Here is a 24,964-nt window from a genome sequence, read left to right as displayed (position 1 = left end):
TTGGTCCACTAAACAAATGTGTAATTCGAGTGAGTTTAAGTGTTGTGGATATGTTGAATAAAGTATAGGAATGGCTTCTGCGTGTGGTAACCATTTGATACAGGACTGCAGAGTCAGCTATGGCTGTGAAGGAGTCCATTTTCATAGACTGGCTGAAATGAACCTCCAGTTTTCTAGAAGTGGAGGCAAAGTTAAGAGCATCAGGGTCCCAATGAAGTGAAGCAGAAAAATGGGTGGTGAAGAAGAGCGAAAACGTAGCATGTCAGTTTTAGAAGAGTTTACTATGAAGGACCACAGAGACATGCATTGATGTTTGACTGAAAGACAGAAATTCAGGTCTGAAGGAGGGCTTGAAAAGAAGAAACTGAGAAACGATTTGGGTGTTGTGAGGGTGGAGGTAGTACAGGCTGCCAAATGAGGAGCTGGTGGTTTAGAGGGAAAAAGCGTTTAGTGAGAAAAAGAGGGGTCCTTGAGTGGAGGTTTGAGGCACGCCCATGGTAAATGAGTGTGATGTGGAGAACTTGAACTGCCAGGCACTGGAGTTAGGGTGGTTGGCGATGGAAGATACAAGCCATTGATGTGGTATGTCTGTGATGCTCAACAAGTAGAGAGAGGGTGGTAGAGTCTAAAGCAGTAGACGGTTCGGAGTATGAGGGTGAAAAAATGTTTATAGTGGTGAACAGTGTTTACTAGGAGTATGTAAACTGACGTTTCTAACAACTGAAGTTAAATTGAACCTGCATCACTGGTCTGTCCCCGCAGTACTGTGAAATTGTTGGGAGATGTAATTGTTTCCGGAGGGCTCACAATAAATTACAAATACATTGTTTACGAATAAATCCAATTGAAGTATTATCCTCTATCATCTAACTCTCTCGGATGTAATGTGCAGCCCTCCCAGCTATTCCACTCCAGAATTCCAGACAAGTCCTTCCAGTGTAACAAAGTTTAACCAGTGATGGTCAACAATCTCCTTCATCCCAGCCTATAAATACCAACCAGGTATAGTCAGTGTATCAAGGTATACAGCTTGTAATCTACAGTATATGGTGCTAATACAGCCAGTGAATTCACCCACACAGTTCTGTCCAGGGGCTTTGACTGATCTTTCCCATGAAAAACAAGGGAAAGACAAGCGAGCATGTCTCTTTACGCATGAGGACCAATACTTGAGCTGATTTTTCCACAATGACTTGTACAGCAATGGCTTAGTGGTGGATACAGTATTTATTTTCAATTGTAGTGAGTCACAAATATGTCTTCTCATCCAAGAAACCACTGAAGAGATAACTATGACATACTTGTAGATGTAGAAGATGGCGGCAACTGAAACAATGGAGCGGAAAATAAAGATATCCATCACATATGGGTCTGCGTCCCAGGACATGGTGCAACCTAGCAGGGCGAGAAGACCAGAACAGATCAAACCTTGAACCGTCAAAATGGTACAATTAATCCAGTGTATCTTTTAAAGTGAAAGACATAAATAAAATAACCAGGGGACACAGTGTTGAGGTTCAGAAACTCATTCTCCTAATCTGCTCAAGCACAAATAGGCAAAAGGTTGCATTTTGCTTGCATGGAAGTTCATACATTTGCTCATGTAAAAAATACATTGCAGGTGCACATTTTGTTACAACCAATTGAATGTTAACAAAGGATGCATTGAGAATTCTGCCTTACACACATACCAGTTCCTTACGCATCTGTGATGTTGCACTGTGCTGTTAGAGAACAGAAATATCCCCTGAAGCGTGCCGTCCCTTAACTCCATAAGTACGCAATTATACTTCACTATACCTCAAACTAAGAGTGCAAAGAAATTCGACAGCAATGACCCTTTAAACACTGTACATTCCAGTGCTCTCCCTCACCACATGGCTGAAGTGAAGTGATACCTAGTGAATAAACTAAGCTCCCCCCCCCCCCCCCCCCACTCAACCGTCTTTTCTCAGGTGGCTCCTGGAGAGCAATGCATATTAGATCAGTGGACATGAAGAGTAGGGATGCAAACATAAGCTTCGCTCGTTATGTGGCTCACACTCCTCCACGGTTTACTAGTGTTAATCAGGACTGCAAACTCTGAAAAATGAAGCGGTACATTTTCGAGTTTTATATTGCCTCTTTCTAATGAGCAGCTAAACATCAAGATTATAACCTTTATTCTTGAGTGTCAGGTATAAATCCACATGGGCCGGATACATAGCAGGTTTACAGGATAACTACGGATTATGTAAACAGGTTTCATATTGATTCATTGTATGTAAAAGTATTTTACATAGCTATTCTGAAAGTCTGAAATGAATCTCACCCTCCTGTAGCTAGCACTACACCCAAATTCTGAGAGCCAGATCACAAAACATTTTTGGCTAGCTCTATTAAATGTAATTGGTGGTAAGGTAATGTAGTGCTTGGACAAGCATCTTTTTAATACTGTGTTATGAAAGCAGATGTGTGGCGGTGGTAATGTGTGACAAGAATATGGATGTGTATTTAAGAAGGCAAATTGTGTTTAGGCATATCAGCATCATAATAACAACACCATATTCCAATAACACACACCATTCAACAATACCAGCAATAGAGCAAAGAATAAAAACACAATATTAAACAATTACACAGCAACAAGTAGAAAAAACAGCCCCACAATAAAACACATCACCAAAACAACACAATAACAAGTCAAAAAGAGTACAACACAAATACAAAACAGCTGACCAATACAAAAACACCTGTACAAAACATCACGGTAGCAAACGTTTGCAGTTCTATTGTGTTAGATTGTGTAGTTTTTTTCTCTTGTTGTTCTGCTATGTGTTGCTGGGTGGATTGTTTTACTGTTGTAGAAATGTACTACTGTGCTGTGGTGTATTGTACCGGTGTATTTATTGTGCCGTTATTTTGTAGTTTCATTGTTACAGTGCTTCTTCGTGACATTCTACTGCGGTGTTGTGATATATTGCAAGTTATTTTACTGTGGAGTGGAAGTGTATTTAATTGTATTGTGTAACATTTTCTCGTGGCTGCGATGTGTTCTATTCTGGTGTGTGTTGTTGCATTTTATGTTCCGTTATTGCATTGTGTTGTGTTTCCGTTTTAATTGTTTTTTACCCGGTTATGTTTTTCTTGTGCTATTTTACTTTGTGTTAGATTATTGTACGGTGTTATGTTTTTGAGGCCTGTTGTGTTCTGTAGTTACATAACAAATGTCATCTGACACTGTCTAAAGTGGTAAAAAATATTCTGTTTTAGCTCTCCGTCTACTTAAGAGACTAGTCAGCAGAGTCCATACTTCAAATTAGTACTTCTGATGCTTTGTTTATGTCATCTGGCCACAAAGTTTTGTGTGTCAGCACTGCATTGAAGCAGCAGGACTGTCCAGCACAGCTTTGCTTTGCAAAACCAGATAATTCCTGTTGGAATAACAACTGAATATCTGATTTTGTACACTAACTGATTAATTTCTTTATTTGATTATAAATATATAGTCATAAAAGAACAGGTATAAAACCATGTTAAAAAGCAATAAATATTTGTCATAAAGCATTAAACCATTTAACTAATAACAAATTAGGAGCTTGCATGCAATGTGTGTGCCCAATAGAAAAATAGGGGATCAGCCTTAAAAAAGATCTGGAAAAAACAGGATTTACAAATGCGAAGATCACTTTTTAAGAAAGCTCTCACAGAATAGCAAACTTATGATCCGGGAGAATGCGGCGGAAATAAAGTACTGGCTAATACTGAGAAAAAACCTGTTTTTTAAGGATCGGGACTAAGAATTTGCATGTGGGCATTTAATAAAAACTACAGAAGAATAAAAAATGATCCAGGGTTTATTGAGAAGATTCATCGCAAGGGCAAAGTAAGCTAGACCTAGAGTCAAACTGACCAATAGGGAAGAATAGTTAACATTTTATGATCCTCAGGACAAAATGTCATCAGGATTCCACTGTCCGACACATTATGTACCTGCGTCAGGTATGGCTCGACACCTTTAACGGTTTGACTACAAACCAGCTCTCTCACATTGGAATTCATGATCTCCCTACCCTTTCTATTGGTCACTTCCCTGCTAAAATAAAGCTCCTTGATCTTCCCTAGTTCTCCCATTCGTGGATGGCATGGTGTACAGTTTTGCCCTACCCAGGGCTTCTGCTAATTACTTTATGTAGTTGAGCCATTAGATCCCGAGCCCACAGTCACATGCCAGACAGTCATAATTAACTTCTTGATCAAAGGCTGCTTTCTGGTTGCTCCATATAGAGACCCAAAGAAGAAGTGGGGCAAAAACCCACCAAGTCGGACACATTATCCCACACAAAGAATGCTCAGAACAACCTGAGCTTAAGCATAGCAAGTGCCTTTCCTCTAAAGCAACGTACAATCTCGGAATCCCCATATTTCAGCCCCATAGGGAAGCCCCAGTAGGCATTTGAGCTTGTAGGTTTCCGACATGGACAGTATCGGTTTGCTGCTGACTTTTGTGGATCCATCAAACAAGGCCCTAATAACATGGCTGAAGCTGAGACAGCAAATAGAAAGACATGGTGAAAAGCTGTTATGGATGTCATTAGACCTGTCATCCTAAGGGTGGGCTTCCCCAAACTCTTTTCCTGCTTACCTCTTTTTGCTGATTCTTTTTGTTGGCCTTAGGACTCTGAGCACTTTACCACTGCTGACCAGTGCTAAAGTGCATGTGCTTCTCCCCTAAACATGGTAACATTGTTGTACACACAATTGGCATATTTAGTTTACTTGTAAGTCCCTTGTAAAGTGATAGGCCATATACCCACGGGGTGTAACTTAAATGCTACAGGCAGCCTGCAGAACTGATTGCGCCACACGCACAAGTAGTTTTCAAACCTGTCCTAGGCCCGCCACTGCAGTTTACTGCCACTTCGACTTGGAATTTAAAACTACTTGCCAAGCCTCAAACTCCCCTTTGTTTCCACATATGTCACCCCTAAAACAGGCCAGAGGCAGCTCACAGGGCAGGGTGATGTGTAAGTAAGAGGTGTGAACTGTACTGGTATTATTTGCATGTACTAGCATTGACCAACAGCCAACATTGTTTTTCACTACTGTGAGGCCTAATTCCTTAAACACTTTTAAACTGTGATTCCTAATTAGAAAGGAGTAGCTGCATCATGTTTTATATATTTGTACTGGTAACGATAAATCCTCTTTACTGGTAAAGTTGGATTTAACATTGCTGTTTGTCTTGCTTCACCTTTCAAATAATACAGAATCTCCCCCAGGGTGGCTCAACACTCGGTGAAGCAGGAGACATGAAACACAACTGACACCTTTAGAAAAGGGTTTTATTTTACAAAATGCAAATACTCTCTTTTTAGAATAAGGCTTGGGGTTTTATTTTATACAATGTTCTCTAACAGAAAGGCTTTCCCAGATGCCAAAGGCACAAAATTCAAATACACATAGAGATATATATGCAAGCAACATTAACACACTTGGTAAATGCAACAAGTGGCGGCTGGTGACATTTGAAAGTGGTGTGGCGTAAAATGATTTTCAAACTGCACTGTGGCGAGTGAGCCCGAACAACCTAAGGGGGGTTCAGGGAGATTCTTTCCCGTGAAAATGAAAAAAAAGAGTGGACAAATGGTGCATTTTCAAGCAAATTTGAGAAAGCAGGAAGGTTAGTAAAGCAATTGTGAAAGTGGAGTAATTACATTAATAAAGAAATGTCATATAACATAGGTAGCTGCTTATTCAGTATATCCACAGAGCTTCATAACAGACTTAGAGACTCACTGACCTATTTACATCATGTGCATTTTGTGATCTGCTTCAGGTACATGTTGTTTGCAGGAGGCACATTAACCTTCCGTGCTACCTTTACATGAGTCAAAACTTCCACTAGACAAAACTTTGATCTCTCTCTGAGAAAAACATTAATCATCAACGTTATCAAGACATTTTTATTGTTTCTAAAAATTGCCAGAGGCCAGTGGTAGTGAGTGCTTTTAGAACCATAATATACTTGCAACTCCATTCAAATTACGCACTAGACAAGCAAGCAATATTGTGCCTAAATAAAAAGTACCAGCATCCTGGGAAAAGCAAAGTAAAGCATGTGAAATGTAAGCAGGAAGAACATGGTTACCAATCCACCCATCAATCAGTTATTGCAGTACCCCAGGATTGGTGCAGTTCCCCACTCGGGAAAACAATGCTGTTCAAAAAAAGACAAGAAAACAAAAGTACTGCTTCACTGACAAACTCTGCAAAGTAGCGCTGATATGTTTGGGTGTGAATAATATCTATCTAGCCACTTTGCAAACACTCTGACTTGCTTTATTTCATTTTTTAAATTTATTTTTCATAGTTTGAACCTTTTATTCTCAAAGTGCACTGTGAAAACAAAAATCTTGACCTCCCCCCGTCCTTACTACTACAAGGAGACTGAGGCCTGTTGCTATATGACAGTGTCTGCAAGGTTTAGCACTGCATAGTCAGTGCTTCATGCTAGAATAATTAATTACAGTGACAGCAAAGTATGCTTGGATATGGTTTGCAAGCACTGGTGCAGCAGTCTGTGAGCTCAAACGTGGCAGAGCTGCAGCTGATTGGTGTAACACTGTACAGTAAAGCACAGACTGCTGGCCATTGCTGTACACATCAATAGTGTGCAGTATAGTAAAACACCACAAAGTATAGTGTAGCAAAGCACAGCACAGTCCAGCACGCCTCATAACTGTGCAGCAAACACAATACTGGTATAAAAAGCACAGTGCACAACGTTACCGCACAATACAGACCAGAAACCAAAGCATTTATTACACAATGAAACCACTGCACTATGGTGCAAATAGAGCCTGGATTTGGTTCCCACACTAGACACTGCGTAACCAGCCGCACTGGGAACCAAAAATAGTGGTGCAGCAGTCTGTGAGTATAGAGAGCAATGGCACTGCTGCCCTGTTTGCACATGCGGTGCCTGCCTGGGAGAGACAGGAGGTATTAGCATTGAGGACACACACACGCACACACAAACACAACACAAAAGTGCACACACACACACAACAAACACACACACACACACGGAGGCAGATACAACACACATAACACACACGCACACACAGCACACAGGCACGTCTCGTGCCATGAATCAGGCATTTATTTATTTTTGGCTCCATCCAGGGAGCGCGGGAAGAAATGCAAACTAATTACTCAGCAGTCCAGAATTCATACTGAAGATGCAGAGAGGGGGCCGTTCTGAGGACACAGTGTTCGCTGGCAGAATTGTAAATGAGCAGACCTAAGTGTACACACAAGGACAGTGCTTCTGTGTATTCCTGACTTTCTCACAAATAGAAGTGCACTATGATGCAATCAGCCTGGCCTTCCCACTTCAATTCATAGTCTGACCAGGTGCAAGCATGGTGAAGGAGAATATGTAAGGCAGATAGGAGATCATTCCTCGCTGTACTGCACGTTTTTCAATTGTCGCTCTTTGTTAAGCAAAAGAAAGAGAAAAACTGTTCAGATGACAGATCCTCTGGGCACCATCTTCTAAAAGTAAGCTTCCATGATCCACGTTAGTGAATTTGAATTTGAATTTAAAACATTTGTAAAGCGCGGCGTTCACCCTACGGTTTCTTGGCGCTATTGAGACAGGTCCAGCAAATCAGGGCCGTGGAAGCCTGGCGCAGAGAAGTAACAGGGACAAATTACAAGGTAAAGGCCTGTTTAAACAAAAAAGTTTTAAGGTCTTTGCGGAAGGAGGAATAATGTGAAGCAGATCGTAAGTGGTCGGGGAGGGAGTTCCAAAAGGTAGGAGCCAGAGTTGAAAAGTTGGCCCCTCCCCACTTTTTATGTTTGAAGTGTGGGATTTGCAGAAGGGATTTGGACGATGAACGAAGCTCTCTGGCAGGAACATACTCGTTAATCAGGGAAGAAATGAAAGCGGGGGCAGAGCCCTGGCGAGCCTGAAAAACCATGCAGCTGGTTTTGAAAAGGGAACGTTCCTTGATAGGAAGCCAATGAAGCTCCTTAAGGAGGGGTGTTGAATGATGAAAGCGCTGGAGACCGTACACCAATCGTGCCGCTTGGTTCTGAACCATCTGGAGCTTCCGCAGGCTCTACGCTGGGATGCCGTTGTACAGGGCATTGGCGTAATCCAGCCGCGAAATCACCAGAGCGGACATGATCAGTTTGAGTGCTAGGGGGGGAAAAAAACGGGAAACAGTGCGAATGGTACGGAGAGTGAGGAAGCAGGAAGAAACAACAGAACTGATTTGTGAGTGTAAAGTGAGTTGGTTGTTCATTTTGACGCCCAGGGTTTTAACTGTGGAGGAAGGAGTGGGGGAAGGACCAAAAGAAGAGGGCCAGAAAAGAGAACTCCAGCGACTGGAAGAACCACCTGTGAGAACCAACTCGGTTTTGTCCGGGTTCAACTTGAGATGGTTTTGGTTCATCCAGTCCCTGATGAAAATCATAGTAGACTGGAAATTAGAGACAGAGAGGGGAGAGGAGGAGAGGCTGAAGATGAGCTGGAGGTCGTCCGCATAATTATATACGGTGACCTCCAGCTGCTGAAGTGCAAAGATTAAAGGAAAGATGTAAAGATTGAGCAATAAGGGAGAAAGTGAGGAGCCCTGGGGAACACCACAAGTGACTTGAAGTGGGGTAGTCGTGAAATCCCCCAACCGGACCGCCTGGGTTCGGTCCCTTAGGAAGGACGATAGCCAGACCAGGGCTGAGCCCTCGATTCCCGCCGCTCTGACACGTGAAAGCAAGATGGTATGGTCCACCGTGTCAAAAGCGGCGGAGAGGTCGAGGAGCACCAGAGCCTGATGTTTGTTGTGGTCCATGCCCTCCCTGAGGTTGTCCAGGACCGACACCACGACGGATTCGGTGGAGTGCCTGGGGCGGAAGCCGGCCTGACGAGATGCCAAGCCACCATTTGCTTCTACATGGGCGCTGAGTACCGAGGTGACATAGCACTCAAGCACCTTGCCCAAGTAGGGCAGTAGGGAAATGGGGCGATAGTTGGCTGGGGTGGACGGGTCAGCGCCGGACTTCTTCAAAATGGGCACTATTGTGGCTGATTTAAGTGCGGGGATCACAACTCCCTGGGTAAGGGAACTATTAAGGAAAGTAATTGGGGGCTGGGGACAAGCAGAGTAAATCTGTTGTAGGATTCGTGCCGGACAGATGTCTGCCGGAGAGCCGGATTTGACCTCAGGAAGTATCTCTAAGAATACTTCCTCAGTAAGGGGGGGAATTGAGGTAAGATGGCACTGGACAGTAGGGGGGGAAGGATCAACAAAAGTAGAAGAGGGGGGGGATATTAGCCTTGATAGTTGCAATCTTATCCAGAAAGTAAGAGTTTAATTGGTCACACAGGGGCTGGGTAGGAGGGAGTTGGGGTGAAGCTCTGTCAGAATAAGCTAGATCATTGACTATACCGAAAATCTCCCTAGATTTATTTTCTGCTGTCAGAATTTTAGTGGAAAAATAGATGGTTTTGGCAGCTAGAATGGCTTTTTTGTACTCAGTTAATAATGAGGAATAATGATTTTTTAATAAGGGGCAGTAATTTCTTCTCCACTGCCTCTCAGCTTGCCGTACGGCCAGTTTTTGTTCCTTTAGGTCGTCATTGAACCACCTATTAGAGTCCTTGGGTCGTCGAGTAGAGATACGACGTAATGGGGCGACCAAGTCTCAGCCTCCAGCAAGCCAGGTATTGATAGCGGTGGCTTGTGAATTAGATGATAGACCAGTGAGGATCGGAGAGGAGTTCAGAAGCAGGGAGGTCAGTGAAGGAAGATCAACTAGATTCCAATTCCGCGCCCAGGTGTTTTTGGCATGCGGAACCTTAGTGACAGAGTTGAGAAGGATGGAAAAGGAGATGAGGGCATGGTCAGACCAGGGACAGGGAGATACAGACACAGGGGAAACAGAAAGGTTAAGAGACCAAACCTGGTCTGGTATATGACCATGAGAATGTGTAGGGACGAATATGTGAGGGACAAAGTTCAAGGATTGGAGAGATTCAGTGAATTGTTGCGATGAAGTGCACTCTAAAGGGTCCGAGGGCCAGTAATTAAAGTCGCCTAGCACCAAGACAGAGGCGTAGTTGACCGCCAGGGTGGCCAATAGGTCTTGAAATGCTGGTAGGAACGAAGGCGAAGGCTGGGGTGGGCGATACATCAAAAGACAAGTAATTGGAGGAGAAAAGGAAAGAGAAGGAACTACAAGGAATTCAGTGGGAGAAATGGGGGGGGGAGGGAAGAAGTTGAAAATTATATTCGGACCGAGCAATTAAAGCCACACCACCACCTATCCTACCAGCTGGGCGGTCGGCGCTTATTGCAACGTAGGAAGGGGGGAGAGCAGCCAAAAGTGCGGGTAAGGAAGAGTCACAAAACCAGGTTTCGGTCAGGAGCAGTAAGTCGGGCTTCTCAGAATCAAGCAGGACAAACAGCTCATGATGGTGTTTAACCGCTGACCTGGTGCTGAGCAGAATGATAGATAACGAAGGAGTGGGAGGGGGGGAATCAGGCAAAGAAGGGGGCAGCGGCGAGGATGCCGGCGGGCAAGCCGATGTTGACAAAGATGGGGGGGTAAGCCCTAGTGTGGCGATGTGGCTACGGACTGACTCCGATAGCGGCCAGTGGCCCTGTAGAGTAGTAAGCTCCTCAGCAGAGTACGGTGAAAATTTGGCATTAGGACGTGCCCCTAGCCCCGTCCGGCCGTTGACGGGCGCAGACGGGCTTGCCTTAGGCGCGCCCGCTGCGCTCGTCCGCTGCGCGTTCTGAAGTTACACATTGAAGTAAGAATCCGTAGGGGGGGGAGGGGGGCGTGGCCTAAAAGTGGGTGTGGCCAGCGGCCTGTGCGACGGCAATGGGAGCCGATTGAAAGGTGGGTCACGTGACAGCGCTAGCTCCGCTGCACAGCGCCCTACAGTGCAAGATGCAAAGATTAAAAGCAAGGTTTAAAACACAAAGTAAAATACAAAAGCTACTTCTCCCGGCTTTCTGCCTCAGGAGATAAGGACCAAGCAGAGCGCTCGCAGTCAGCGCTTATGAGAGCAGAAAGGGCGGGAGGGGGGCGTGGCCTAAAAGTGGGCATGGCCAGCGGCCTGTGCGACGGCGATGGGAGCCGATTGAAAGGTGGGTCACGTGACAGCGCTAGCTCCGCTGCACGGCGCCCTACAGTGCAAGATGCAAAGATTAAAAGCAAGGTTTAAAACACAAAGTAAAATACAAAAGCTACTTCTCCCGGCTTTCCGCCTCAGGAGATAAGGACAGCCATACTGAACCGAGCAAGCTCAGTGCCCTTCATAAAAGTTGGTAGTACTGTGATCCAGTGGCTGACTAAGTATCTGGCACACAGTTACAGATTGAACTTTACAATTACTGTGGAATCTGGAATGCATATATATTGAAGCTTTATTTTCGCGTGCCTGCTCCCCTGCTTGTACAGAGCTTAGTCGTAGTGAGCCATGCATGGTGGCAATCCCCTGGGAGACATCAGCCTGTAATACTAACTAATGTGAAGCTCTGTGGATGACGGCGGTTGTGCAGGAAGGGCCCACCAACTGCGAACTCGGAACATTAGATATGAGGGACTGAAATAGGGGGATTGGAGAAGAAGAGCCTGGAGAAACATGTAAGAAAGAATATGGATATGCAAGCAACTGAAAGACAAACCCTGATGCTGCCGCAGCGCCACCCCCTTAGTGTCCTGATTGACTCAGGCGTGGCCCGGTGATCCGCAGGCACCGGCAGGAATTTATGAGTTAAGAATGATTTCATTTTGAAGTTCCAGCAACTTGTAAACGACGATGTTGGGGACATGTGGCATTAGAGGGCAACGCCCCAGCACCCCAATGGACGCACTGCTAATGAATGCAACAGTTAAATGCATGAATAATACCATGAATAAACAAGCAGCAAATAATATGAGATAAGACTCAAGCAAATATAATGGGACGTCCTGCAAGAGATCAGAAAGACATATATATATATATATATATATATATTCACTGAAAAAACCATAGGTTATAGACCATATATAGTTAGGAATTCGCATTTACAAAACCTTATTTTACTCACACAAAACCATTGAAATTCCATATATAGTTAGTTGCACTAACTATATATCGCGCACCCGCAATCCACTGCTGATGATGTCACATATTACATCATTCATGACATGGTCAGTGACATCACTGATGACATCACTGATGACATCTCAAATGACATCACTGATGACATCTCAAATGACATCACTGATGGCATCACTGATGACATCACTGATGACATCACTGATGACATCTCATTTGACATTACTGATCAGATCACTGATGATATCATTCATGTGATAATACGATGAACCTCTTCAGACTCTAATATAACCTTAGATACAATCAGTGTAAACAGACACTCACAGACTGTCACTCATCCATGGAGTTACTCACACACCTAGTCAGTCATGCAAAGAATCAATCACACCTCCATTTCCTCAACTATACAGTTATACGAACTTTACTTATTCAAACATATACTAACACATATTTACTCTCTTATACAATCCCTGATACAAGTTCACACTGATCCATACAGCCACTCACACATTCACTGGCTCTTATGCACAGTTATTTATATATGTCAACTCTCACATGTACTGTGTTTTACATATGTACTTACTTTGACATGTAGCACTGAGATATCCATTCACTCACTAATACACTCATGCACACAGTCAACCGCCCATACAGCTGTTTCCACATGCACTTTTGAAACCATACATCTAGTGAATCAACTGCTCACACATCTATGCACAGAGTCCTACACCTCCCAGCCACCCACACACACACTCAGTCTCCCATACAAATACTTGGGCAACCAATCAATAACCCATATAGTTACTCATATAGCTACTTATCAACACATGCAACAGTTTACAGAACAACAGACATAATGATGCACAAATTAAGACAGTTTAGTCACTAACCCATGCACTCAGTGAGACACATTTAATCCTTCATCCAGACACTTATACATCCACTCATTCTTCAATATGTAAGACATATTTTAACTTTACAGAAACATACAGTCACTGGATGTTGTCATCAGTGATGTCATCAGTGATGTCATTTGAGATGTCATCAGTGATGTCATCAGTGATGTCACTGACCATGTCATGAATGATGTAATATGTGACATCATCAGCAGTGGATTGCGGGTGCGCGATATATAGTTAGTGCAACTAACTATATATGGAATTTCAATGGTTTTGTGTGAGTAAAATAAGGTTTTGTAAATGCGAATTCCTAACTATATATGGTCTATAACCTATGTTTTTTTCAGTGAATTTTCAAGGTTTTGTAAATGCTAATTCCTAACTATATATGGTCTATAACCTATGGTTTTTTCAGTGAATTTTCAAGGTTTTGTAAATGCTAATTCCTAACTATATATGGTCTATAGCCTATGGTTTTTTCAGTGAATATATATCGCCAGTAGGTATATATAGTTAGGACCTAGTTTCCATAGGAAATCACCAACATTCTATTGGGAATAACTTTGGCGCTGGCTGATGAATCTTCGTAAATTTCTCAAAGAAGATGGCTCGCTCCGCTCCTCTCCTTCCCTGAAAAGTTTGGGGGGGATTAGTCAAATGGGGGCTGAGAAAAAAGGGGGGTCCCAAAACGTGTTTTCCCCATGTTAATTTCCATAGGACCTTTAGACTCGGCTACAGCTTGAACCACTGAAGGGAATTACACCAAACTTTTCAAAATGGTAGTGTCTGGTACGCAGATCATGCTTTAGGATAAATAATTTAAATCCTCCAGTAGTCCCTGAGAAAATCAGAAGAGAATCAAATTATATATCTGGGCGGAGCCTAACCACATATCTCTGATCGTGAGATCTGATTGGCTGTCAGCATCTCATCGTGAGATCTGATTGGCTGTCAGCAGTTCATCGAAGAAGTGTTGGCACCCCGCGATTTTTCGTTAAAAATTTTTTTGGGGGGGGTCTTGGGGGGCTTCTGTCTTTTATTTTATAATGTTTTTATTTTAATTTCGAGGGTGCCCACCCCTCGTTTTACCCCCAAGATCACCGCCGCGGCCCGAGCCGCCTCAAGATGGCCGCCGCCTGGTTGTGGGCGGGGCCCAGGAGGCTCGCCGTGATTGGCTGCTCAAAGCAGGAAGTGCAGAAATCAGGAAGCGGTCGGGATGCCACCCCGCGCTCCTGCAGAGAGAAGAATGAAACACTGTCCTCCTGTGAGGCTCCCCCGAGGAGGGAGCCCCGCCGCCCAGAAGAGCAGAGCCCGGCCGTGAGAACCGCGAGGCTCCGCCGCCCAAGAGAGAGAGGAGCCTCCGCCTGAGAGCCCCTGGTGAGTGTACTCTTGATTTGCTCTTGCCCCGTCGGCGGGGGTGGGCGAGGGGACCGGCATGGTGGTCGGTGCTGGAGCCCGCAGTCTGGAGACTTGCCCTTGCCATGCCGGACCAAGGTCCCGGTAATGTGTGACAAGCCTTTTTGAGGTAACCCAGTGCTCAGGTTTGCGGGCGCTGCCCAGCAGTGGCGTCACTAGGGTGGTACGGGGGTGCGGACCGCACTGGGTGACACCAGCAAATGGGGTCACACCGTCAGCCCCCGTCCACACTTTAGAGGCTCCTTACCTGTTTCCCATGTCTGAAAGGGGGCTCTTGGCGGCCACAAATTATACAGCCTTACCTTACGCAAATCTGCACTGCTGAGTTTCGTGTGGCTTTGTGAAAAGTTTGAAACATTTCCAGTGTGGTGTTATTCGCCACTAAAACCCGACAGGACCTCGGCTAAGCAGGAGTGGGGCGCCTCCTGAGTAAAACTGAGAGTTCAGGGCTGACAAGAGTATTCACGTCGTGTTATCACGCCTGTCACTCCAGGCATGTCATCCCCATTGCTTTAAATGCAGCGTTTTTACACACATGCCTTTCATTAGTAACTACGCTGTCTATAATGCAAGGCGCTGCACAGGTAAGGGACGTCCAGGAATGGCTTAGTATGTTACGATTGGCAACTAAATGTATGTATGTATAGGCATTTATATAGCGCACTACTTACCCGTAGGGTCCCAAGGCGCTCCGACCGCTGCGAAACACTTCCTGGCTTTCCCTGAGAGATGGTCCCTTAATGGGTATCTCCAGGGTGAGACCAGGCATCCCCGGCGGTCTGGTGGGGCCGTTAGTGAAGATGAGGCAAGCTAATGCCCAGAGTTGCCGAGTGTGATCGCTGATCAGAGTGGGCACCGAGGCGAGAGAATTATCGAGTCCGCTGACCCTGGTCCAGAAACCTGCCGCGTCGGGAATCGAACCCTGGTCCCGGGCCGTCCTCTGCTCTCGTGTCTGCCGCCTCTAACCAGTGAGCCACACTACTTCACTGCCGCCTCTAACACAGTGTATTCTCTTTTAGAGAAGTGCCACTGAAAAGGCGGCAAACAATGCACGACAGACATCACATTCTGCATTGAAGAAGAAATACTTGCGCACGCATGACAACGTGCACTGCCATTTGTCACTAACACAGCCCTCACTCACATTCACTTACACACATTGGTCAGAGGAATTTAGTTGCATTCAAGAGAAAAGAACCACTTTTTTTTTATTTTACCTTACGCCAAATATTTTGTGTTGTCTTCCTGCTCTCCTTCTGTTCATTTTATAACAGCAGCAAGCGTTCTTAGGATGGACTTAAAACCAAGGAACCATTACTCTATAACTTTTGCTGTGTAACCGCAGCCTCTCCCCATTGTGCGATCTTGGGCACATGCAGTTACCTGTCTCAGACAGTCATGAGGGGGTGACACCATGAGTTTCCTGCACTGGGTGACACCAACCATAGTGACACCGCTGCTGCCCAGTTAAACGGGCAGTGCCCAGCGCTAAATTCAGGCCGGCGGTCGGCATTGGCTGCCAGTGGTACCAGGGACACATGTGTCCCAATAAAAGTGAGGGAAAAGGGACGCTAAAAGAAAGCCATAATATGGGCGGGGTGGACGGCCCGGTGTCACCAGACCTGCTGAATGAATCTTTGCTGAAAACTCCCAGGAGACACTCATTTTTCGGGACTAGGACTTACTTTTCATCAACAAACTTTGAACCAGAGTAAGAGGGAGAAAGGCGTAAAATATGAGAAGGATAGACGAAGAAAGACATGTAACAGTGACACCGGGAGAAGGGAGGATTGGAGCCACCGGCAAGTGTGAGCAGTATATGTAGGCGAGGAAGAGAGAGGCGAGGGTGACCAAGGCCACGCAGATTTTGGTTTCAGCAGTGGCGGCAGTGGCGCCTAAGGAAAATCACTGCACCTGTCGCATTTCTTATTTTTCATTTATTTTACAAATGCAGCACTGCGGCGCTCTTACCCAGGAGACCCAAGCAGCTTGCGCCTTGGTGGTGCCATCGCTCCGAAAGTAATCCCGCAGAGCTCGAAATGGAGGCATGGGAGTGCAGCAGGCGCTCAGAGAGAACCTGCTTGCTGTAGAGGAGTGTCACCACCCTCCCGTTAATATATATATATATATATATATATATATATATATATATATATATATATATATATATATATATATTCATTCCACAAAGGTTGCCCTGTTGGAAACGCCACACACGAAGGGTTGAAAGCACAAATGCCGCCGGTAGCAGCACTCCAGCCTGCCAAACACACCAATCCATGTCATGCCATACGCGTTTCGGGCGTCCTCGCGCCCTTGTTCACTGGCTGCACAAACGGAAAACAAAGGCTTTAGTTCCAGGCACATGGTTTATTTAAATATACAAGTCCCGCCCATGTGGGGGTGTGGCAAAGAAGCATTGTGGTTATTGCAGTACATTGCCCTACTCAATTGTGCCAAAGCCCAAGTGGGTGCCATTGTCCCTCCATTTTCAAAAATGTTATTCCACAGTGGGCGGAATGGGATGTAAACAGCGCTGTTGTGCTGCCAATATCTGCCGACAGCTCAGGCCCCCTTCGTTCTTGTCACTGCTCGAGTACCTGAGCAATGTGGATCCGCTTGTGTCAACGGCGGGGCATTTCCGCGACTGGACCAGCCGCATAAGATTCATTCCACAAAGGTTGCCCTGTTGGAAACGCCACACACGAAGGGTTGAAAGCACAAATGCCGCCGGTAGCAGCACTCCAGCCTGCCAAACACACCAATCCATGTCATGCCATACTCGTTTCGGGCGTCCTCGCGCCCTTGTTCACTGGCTGCACAAACGGAAAACAAAGGCTTTAGTTCCAGGCACATGGTTTATTTAAATATACAAGTCCCGCCCATGTGGGGGTGTGGCAAAGAAGCATTGTTGTTATTGCAGTACATTGCCCTACTCAATTGTGCCAAAGCCCAAGTGGGTGCCTTTGTCCCTCCGTTTTCAAAAATGTTATTCCACAGTGGGCGGAATGGGATGTAAACAGCGCTGTTGTGCTGCCAATATCTTCCGACAGCTCAGGCCCCCTTCGTTCTTGTCACTGCTCGAGTACCTGAGCAATGTGGATCCGCCTGTGTCAACGGCGGGGCATTTCCGCGACTGGACCAGCCGCATAAGATTCATTCCACAAAGGTTGCCCTGTTGGAAACGCCACACACGAAGGGTTGAAAGCACAAATGCCGCCGGTAGCAGCACTCCAGCCTGCCAAACACACCAATCCATGTCATGCCATACGCGTTTCGGGCGTCCTCGCGCCCTTGTTCACTGGCTGCACAAACGGAAAACAAAGGCTTTAGTTCCAGGCACATGGTTTATTTAAATATACAAGTCCCGCCCATGTGGGGGTGTGGCAAAGAAGCACTGTTGTTATTGCAGTACATTGCCCTACTCAATTGTGCCAAAGCCCAAGTGGGTGCCTTTGTCCCTCCGTTTTCAAAAATGTTATTCCACAGTGGGCGGAATGGGATGTAAACAGCGCTGTTGTGCTGCCAATATCTGCCGACAGCTCAGGCCCCCTTCGTTCTTGTCACTGCTCGAGTACCTGAGCAATGTGGATCTGCTTGTGTCAACGGCGGGGCATTTCCGCGACTGGACCAGCCGCATAAGATTCATTCCACAAAGGTTGCCCTGTTGGAAACGCCACACACGAAGGGTTGAAAGCACAAATGCCGCCGGTAGCAGCACTCCAGCCTGCCAAACACACCAATCCATGTCATGCCACACGCGTTTCGGGCGTCCTCGCGCCCTTGTTCACTGGCTGCACAAACGGAAAACAAAGGCTTTAGTTCCAGGCACATGGTTTATTTAAATATACAAGTCCCGCCCATGTGGGGGTGTGGCAAAGAAGCATTGTGGTTATTGCAGTACATTGCCCTACTCAATTGTGCCAAAGCCCAAGTGGGTGCCTTTGTCCCTCCGTTTTCAAAAATGTTATTCCACAGTGGGCGGAATGGGATGTAAACAGCGCTGTTGTGCTGCCAATATCTGCCGACAGCTCAGGCCCCCTTCGTTCTTGTCACTGCTCGAGTACCTGAGCAATGTGGATCCGCTTGTGTCAACGGCGGGGCATTTCCGCGACTGGACCAGCAGCATAAGATTCATTCCACAAAGGTTGCCCTGTTGGAAACGCCACACACGAAGGGTTGAAAGCACAAATGCCGCCGGTAGCAGCACTCCAGCCTGCCAAACACACCAATCCATGTCATGCCATACGCGTTTCGGGCGTCCTCGCGCCCTTGTTCACTGGCTGCACAAACGGAAAACAAAGGCTTTAGTTCCAGGCACATGGTTTATTTAAATATACAAGTCCCGCCCATGTGGGGGTGTGGCAAAGAAGCATTGTGGTTATTGCAGTACATTGCCCTACTCAATTGTGCCAAAGCCCAAGTGGGTGCCTTTGTCCCTCCGTTTTCAAAAATGTTATTCCACAGTGGGCGGAATGGGATGTAAACAGCGCTGTTGTGCTGCCAATATCTGCCGACAGCTCAGGCCCCCTTTGTTCTTGTCACTGCTCGAGTACCTGAGCAATGTGGATCCACTTGTGTCAACGGCGGGGCATTTCCGCGACTGGACCAGCCGCATAAGATTCATTCCACAAAGGTTGCCTTGTTGGAAACGCCACACACGAAGGGTTGAAAGCACAAATGCCGCCGGTAGCAGCACTCCAGCCTGCCAAACACACCAATCCATGTCATGCCATACGCGTTTCGGGCGTCCTCGCGCCCTTGTTCACTGGCTGCACAAACGGAAAACAAAGGCTTTAGTTCCAGGCACATGGTTTATTTAAATATACAAGTCCCGCCCATGTGGGGGTGTGGCAAAGAAGCATTGTGGTTATTGCAGTACATTGCCCTACTCAATTGTGCCAAAGCCCAAGTGGGTGCCTTTGTCCCTCCGTTTTCAAAAATGTTATTCCACAGTGGGCGGAATGGGATGTAAACAGCGCTGTTGTGCTGCCAATATCTGCCGACTTGTATATTTAAATAAACCATGTGCCTGGAACTAAAGCCTTTGTTTTCCGTTTGTGCAGCCAGTGAACAAGGGCGCGAGGACGCCCGAAACGCGTATGGCATGACATGGATTGGTGTGTTTGGCAGGCTGGAGTGCTGCTACCGGCGGCATTTGTGCTTTCAACCCTTCGTGTGTGGCGTTTCCAACAGGGCAACCTTTGTGGAATGAATCTTATGCGGCTGGTCCAGTCGCGGAAATGCCCCGCCGTTGACACAAGCGGATCCACATTGCTCAGGTACTCGAGCAGTGACAAGAACAAAGGGGGCCTGAGCTGTCGGCAGATATTGGCAGCACAACAGCGCTGTTTACATCCCATTCCGCCCACTGTGGAATAACATTTTTGAAAACGGAGGGACAAAGGCACCCACTTGGGCTTTGGCACAATTGAGTAGGGCAATGTACTGCAATAACCACAATGCTTCTTTGCCACACCCCCACATGGGCGGGACTTGTATATTTAAATAAACCATGTGCCTGGAACTAAAGCCTTTGTTTTCCGTTTGTGCAGCCAGTGAACAAGGGCGCGAGGACGCCCGAAACGCGTATGGCATGACATGGATTGGTGTGTTTGGCAGGCTGGAGTGCTGCTACCAGCGGCATTTGTGCTTTCAACCCTTCGTGTGTGGCGTTTCCAACAGGGCAACCTTTGTGGAATGAATCTTATGCGGCTGGTCCAGTCGCGGAAATGCCCCGGCGTTGACACAAGCGGATCCACATTGCTCAGGTACTCGAGCAGTGACAAGAACGAAGGGGGCCTGAGCTGTCGGCAGATATTGGCAGCACAACAGCGCTGTTTACATCCCATTCCGCCCACTGTGGAATAACATTTTTGAAAACGGAGGGACAAAGGCACCCACTTGGGCTTTGGCACAATTGAGTAGGGCAATGTACTGCAATAACCACAATGCTTCTTTGCCACACCCCCACATGGGCGGGACTTGTATATTTAAATAAACCATGTGCCTGGAACTAAAGCCTTTGTTTTCCGTTTGTGCAGCCAGTGAACAAGGGCGCGAGGACGCCCGAAACGCGTATGGCATGACATGGATTGGTGTGTTTGGCAGGCTGGAGTGCTGCTACCGGCGGCATTTGTGCTTTCAACCCTTCGTGTGTGGCGTTTCCAACAGGGCAACCTTTGTGGAATGAATCTTATGCGGCTGGTCCAGTCGCGGAAATGCCCCGCCGTTGACACAAGCGGATCCACATTGCTCAGGTACTCGAGCAGTGACAAGAACGAAGGGGGCCTGAGCTGTCGGCAGATATTGGCAGCACAACAGCGCTGTTTACATCCCATTCCGCCCACTGTGGAATAACATTTTTGAAAACGGAGGGACAAAGGCACCCACTTGGGCTTTGGCACAATTGAGTAGGGCAATGTACTGCAATAACCACAATGCTTCTTTGCCACACCCCCACATGGGCGGGACTTGTATATTTAAATAAACCATGTGCCTGGAACTAAAGCCTTTGTTTTCCGTTTGTGCAGCCAGTGAACAAGGGCGCGAGGACGCCCGAAACGCGTATGGCATGACATGGATTGGTGTGTTTGGCAGGCTGGAGTGCTGCTACCGGCGGCATTTGTGCTTTCAACCCTTCGTGTGTGGCGTTTCCAACAGGGCAACCTTTGTGGAATGAATATATATATATATATATATATATATATATATATATATATATATATATATATATATATATATATATATATATATATATATATATAGCTTTTAAAAAACCAATGAAATTCACTGAAAAAACCATAGGTTTTAGCCCTTATATAGTTAGGAATTAACATATAAAAAACCATTGAAATTCTTCCTATATAGTTAGCTGGACATTTTATTGATATAAAACCAATGAAATTCCACATATAGTTAGTTGCACTAACTATATATTTCGCGCATCCGCAATCCAATGCTGATGATGTCACATATTACATCATTCATGACATGGTCAGTGACATCACTGATGACATCACTGATGACATCTCAAATGACATCACTGATGACATCATCCAGTGTCTGTGTGTTTTTGTAAAGTTTAAATATGTTTTACATATTGAAGAATGAGTGGATGTATAAGAGTATGGATGAAGGATTTGATTGTATAAGTGAGTAAGTATTTGTTAGTATATATGTGAAAATGTAAGCTGTTCTGTGTTTAACTGTATAGATTAAGAAATCAAAGTGTGATTGATTCTTTACAGGACTGACTAGGTGTGTGAGTAACTCCATGGATGAGTGGCAGTGTGTGAGTGTCTGCATAGGTGTATGAGTGCATATGATAGTGTTGTAATGACGAGTGACTGTATGTACGAGTGACCTTATGGGTGAATGAATTAATGTGTGTGTAGATGTAGGAATCAGTGAGTGCGTATGTAGTAAATGGTATTGGTGTCAATAGTTTAAAAAATGATACTCTGTATTTTACACTAGGTGTAACAAAAGTTATATTAGAGTGTAAGGAGGTGCATTGTATTATCACATGAAGTATATCGTCAGTGGTGTGATCATTGATATTAAATGAGATGTCATCAGTGATGTCACTGGCCATGTCATGAATGATGTAATATGTGACATCATCAGCATTGGATTGCGGATGCGCAAAATATATAGTTAGTGCAACTAACTATATGTGGAATTTCATTGGTTTTATATCAATAAAATGTCCAGCTAACTATATAGGAGGAATTTCAATGGTTTTTTATATGTTAATTCCTAACTATAGAGGGGTTAAGGCTATGGTTTTTTCAGTGAATTTCCAAGGTTTTTTAAAGGCTAATTCCTAACTATATATAGTCTATAACCTATGGTTTTTTCAGTGAATTATATATATATATATATATATATATATATATATATATATATATATATATATATATATATATATATATACTCACACTTGATACATCAAATGATTACTTTGGATGTGCACCTCACTCAGTCACACATCACAAAGACAACACCTCAAATGATCAAAAGCCACTGGCCACACCTCACAATGGCAATAATCAAAACTCAGCACTTCACCTGGTGCAAACACTGCATCTTAGCCCACTCCTCACTTGCGGATTAAAAGCTGTGAGAAGAACTTCAGCAACCAGGGTTCCACTGTACCAAAGTAGACGCGTCCTTCCCCATTCGGATTCCAAAAGTCAACAACCCTCAGCTTTATAACCTCAAAAAACAGACTAGAAGGTTCGAGAAACCTTCCCCCTGCGGAAGAGGCATCTTACCAGGTCTGGCCAGCTTCCAAGCAGGCATTCCATGGCAGGAAAAGAGTTCCGACGTTCCCTCTACAGTCTCGCATGTTCCAGCCTTTATCTTGTCGAAGCTCACGAAAGCCTTTCAGGGTACATTAAACAATCTCTCACCAAAACAATCCTTGAACGTGATTAACCCAAACAACTTGCAAGTGCAGCTGTGCACGCAGATAAAGCTCAAGCCAAGAAGAGTCAGAATTCAGGAGGGCATGAGGCCATGTCAAAGCCAATAGTAAGAACTTTATTTGTGCAGCACTGCTTATAGCATCCCATACTTCATCTCTCAATGTACAACACAGTGCATACTTGTGCACCACTGCTTATAGCATCACTTACTTCATCTCTCAATGTACAACACAGTGCACACTTGTGCACCACTGCTAATAGCATCACATACTTCATTTCTGAATGTACAACACTGAGCAAATTTGTGCACCACTGCTTATATCATCACATACCTCATCACACAATGTACAACACAGTGCACATTTGTGCACCACTGCTCATAACACTGCATTTCGAGACCAAAACAGGTCATTCCACACCTCACTATCTCTCATGCTTTCAAATGCACATCACTTACGTTCTGTTCTTGGCAAGGCTGTTCTACTTAGTGACCGCTCCCACTGAAAGACTGCAAGATTACAAGAAATAAACCTTTAAGAGAAGCAAGGCATATGCAGGATGTTGTACATTCAAGCTACGATAAACTAACACACCAATGTCAATTAAAATAATGGTAGTCAAAGGTCATCACAGGGTGTCAGACCACAAGAGTGCCTCTAGCACTACACTGTTTTAGAAATGCCACTTTTAGAAAGAGGACTTTTCTTTGCTCTTACTGCTCTGTGTGCCTGTAGCCTGTCTCAAATACGGGTCTGGGTGAGTGACAGCTACACTTTGGGCATTCCCTCTAGACAGCCACAAACACAGGAAGGCGATCTGTGACAGATAACTCATCTGCATTCTGTTGACTCTGCCTGGGCAGAAACAGAGGTGGGAGCTGACACTTAAACCTGAATAGGAAGCGTCCTGTTTCTCACACAACTAGCCAATTGCACCTACTGAATGTCTAGAGCTAGAGCTTGAAAGAAAGGTCCTGTGTGCACTACAAAGACCCCTCTTTGAAGTTACACCCACTTCAAAGGCACAGCTGGGTACACTAACTGGGGCTCTGACCCTACCAAGACACTTCACTACTGGACCTATGAAGAACTCTGCTAGGAGTAAAGCTTGCTGTGTTATCAGGTTTGCCACTCTGCTTGACTGCTGCTCTGGAAAAACTGTTTTTGTTTGGCTGTGCTGCCCCGCTGACATCTGATTTCTGCCCTGATGAGGAAAAAGACTGGACACATCTCACTTGAACCAGAGTGACTCCAAAGACTTGTGTCTCACCCACTGTTATGAAGTCACAGGGCAATCAAAGACTTCCTTCAACCCTGCAACAGTACTTAGACAATGCCATCTGTGATTCCTGCCCTGCCAAGTGGTGCCAATCTAGTCCTGGGTCCTTGAAAGGTGGTTTCTGCAATGCTGATCCTTCAAAACGGATGCATCAACAACTTTGGGCTGACTGGAACCGACGCATCGCCCTTTGATGCTGCTCGTCAACATCACTTCGACAGACTGTGAAGCTCGACAATGACCGACTGTGTGGCTCATTGATGGCACATCACCTGCTTTGTAAAGGGATTCGTCGACGAAGACCTCATCGACTGTGTGAATCGGAGCCGATGCATCCCCTGCATCCACAAAGTCGTCGCCTCCTCTGCTCCCGGCATCAAGTCCTTGGCGGCGACACTGCCTCCATTCATGGTACTTTTTCAGTAGGACGTGCATAAGTCCTGTAAACAGCCTCCATCACGGTCGGTCTGAAATTTGGATATATCCCGATTTTGCACAACCAGATGTCTCTGGTTGACACTTTATGATACCAAGCACTATCATTTTATTTTATCTTTACACATCCATAACTTTGGCTCTACTTACTGGATTTTTGGTGTTTTGGTATTCTTTTACATATGAAAATATAATCTAGTTTGCTAACATTTTGTGGAGTATTTTTATAGTGTTATCGTTGTGTTAGTGTGTGTGTGTGTGTGTGTGTGTGTGGCACCAATAAGCGTGGTGTGACAGAGCCACCTCCTAAACTGTCGAATTTTGTAAAATGTTTCAACTAATGTGGGTTGGACATGTAGGTTTTAGGGTTTAAATGGGGTGCCTTTAGGGGTGTGGTTTAGACT

The 24,964-nt window shown here is 45.3% G+C and overlaps 1 protein-coding gene across 1 annotated transcript in view; it reads right to left on the bottom strand.

The window, feature by feature from the left end:
* LOC147701898 (histo-blood group ABO system transferase-like) overlaps positions 1 to 24,964 on the bottom strand; it is a 621,989-nt gene that overhangs the window by 520,153 nt on the left and 76,872 nt on the right. Inside the window, exon 2 of the mRNA XM_086930527.1 lies at positions 1,302 to 1,395. Coding sequence (XP_086786653.1) covers positions 1,302 to 1,387 — 86 coding nt within the window. The 5' untranslated portion in view covers positions 1,388 to 1,395. The remainder of the gene's footprint in view (positions 1 to 1,301; positions 1,396 to 24,964) is intronic.

Source organism: Lissotriton vulgaris, chromosome 7, assembly GCF_964263255.1.
Source record: "Lissotriton vulgaris chromosome 7, aLisVul1.2, whole genome shotgun sequence".
Taxonomy (NCBI): Eukaryota; Metazoa; Chordata; class Amphibia; order Caudata; family Salamandridae; genus Lissotriton; species Lissotriton vulgaris.
Note: the sequence above shows the minus strand (reverse complement) of the source record. Positions and strands in the feature narration are given on the sequence as shown.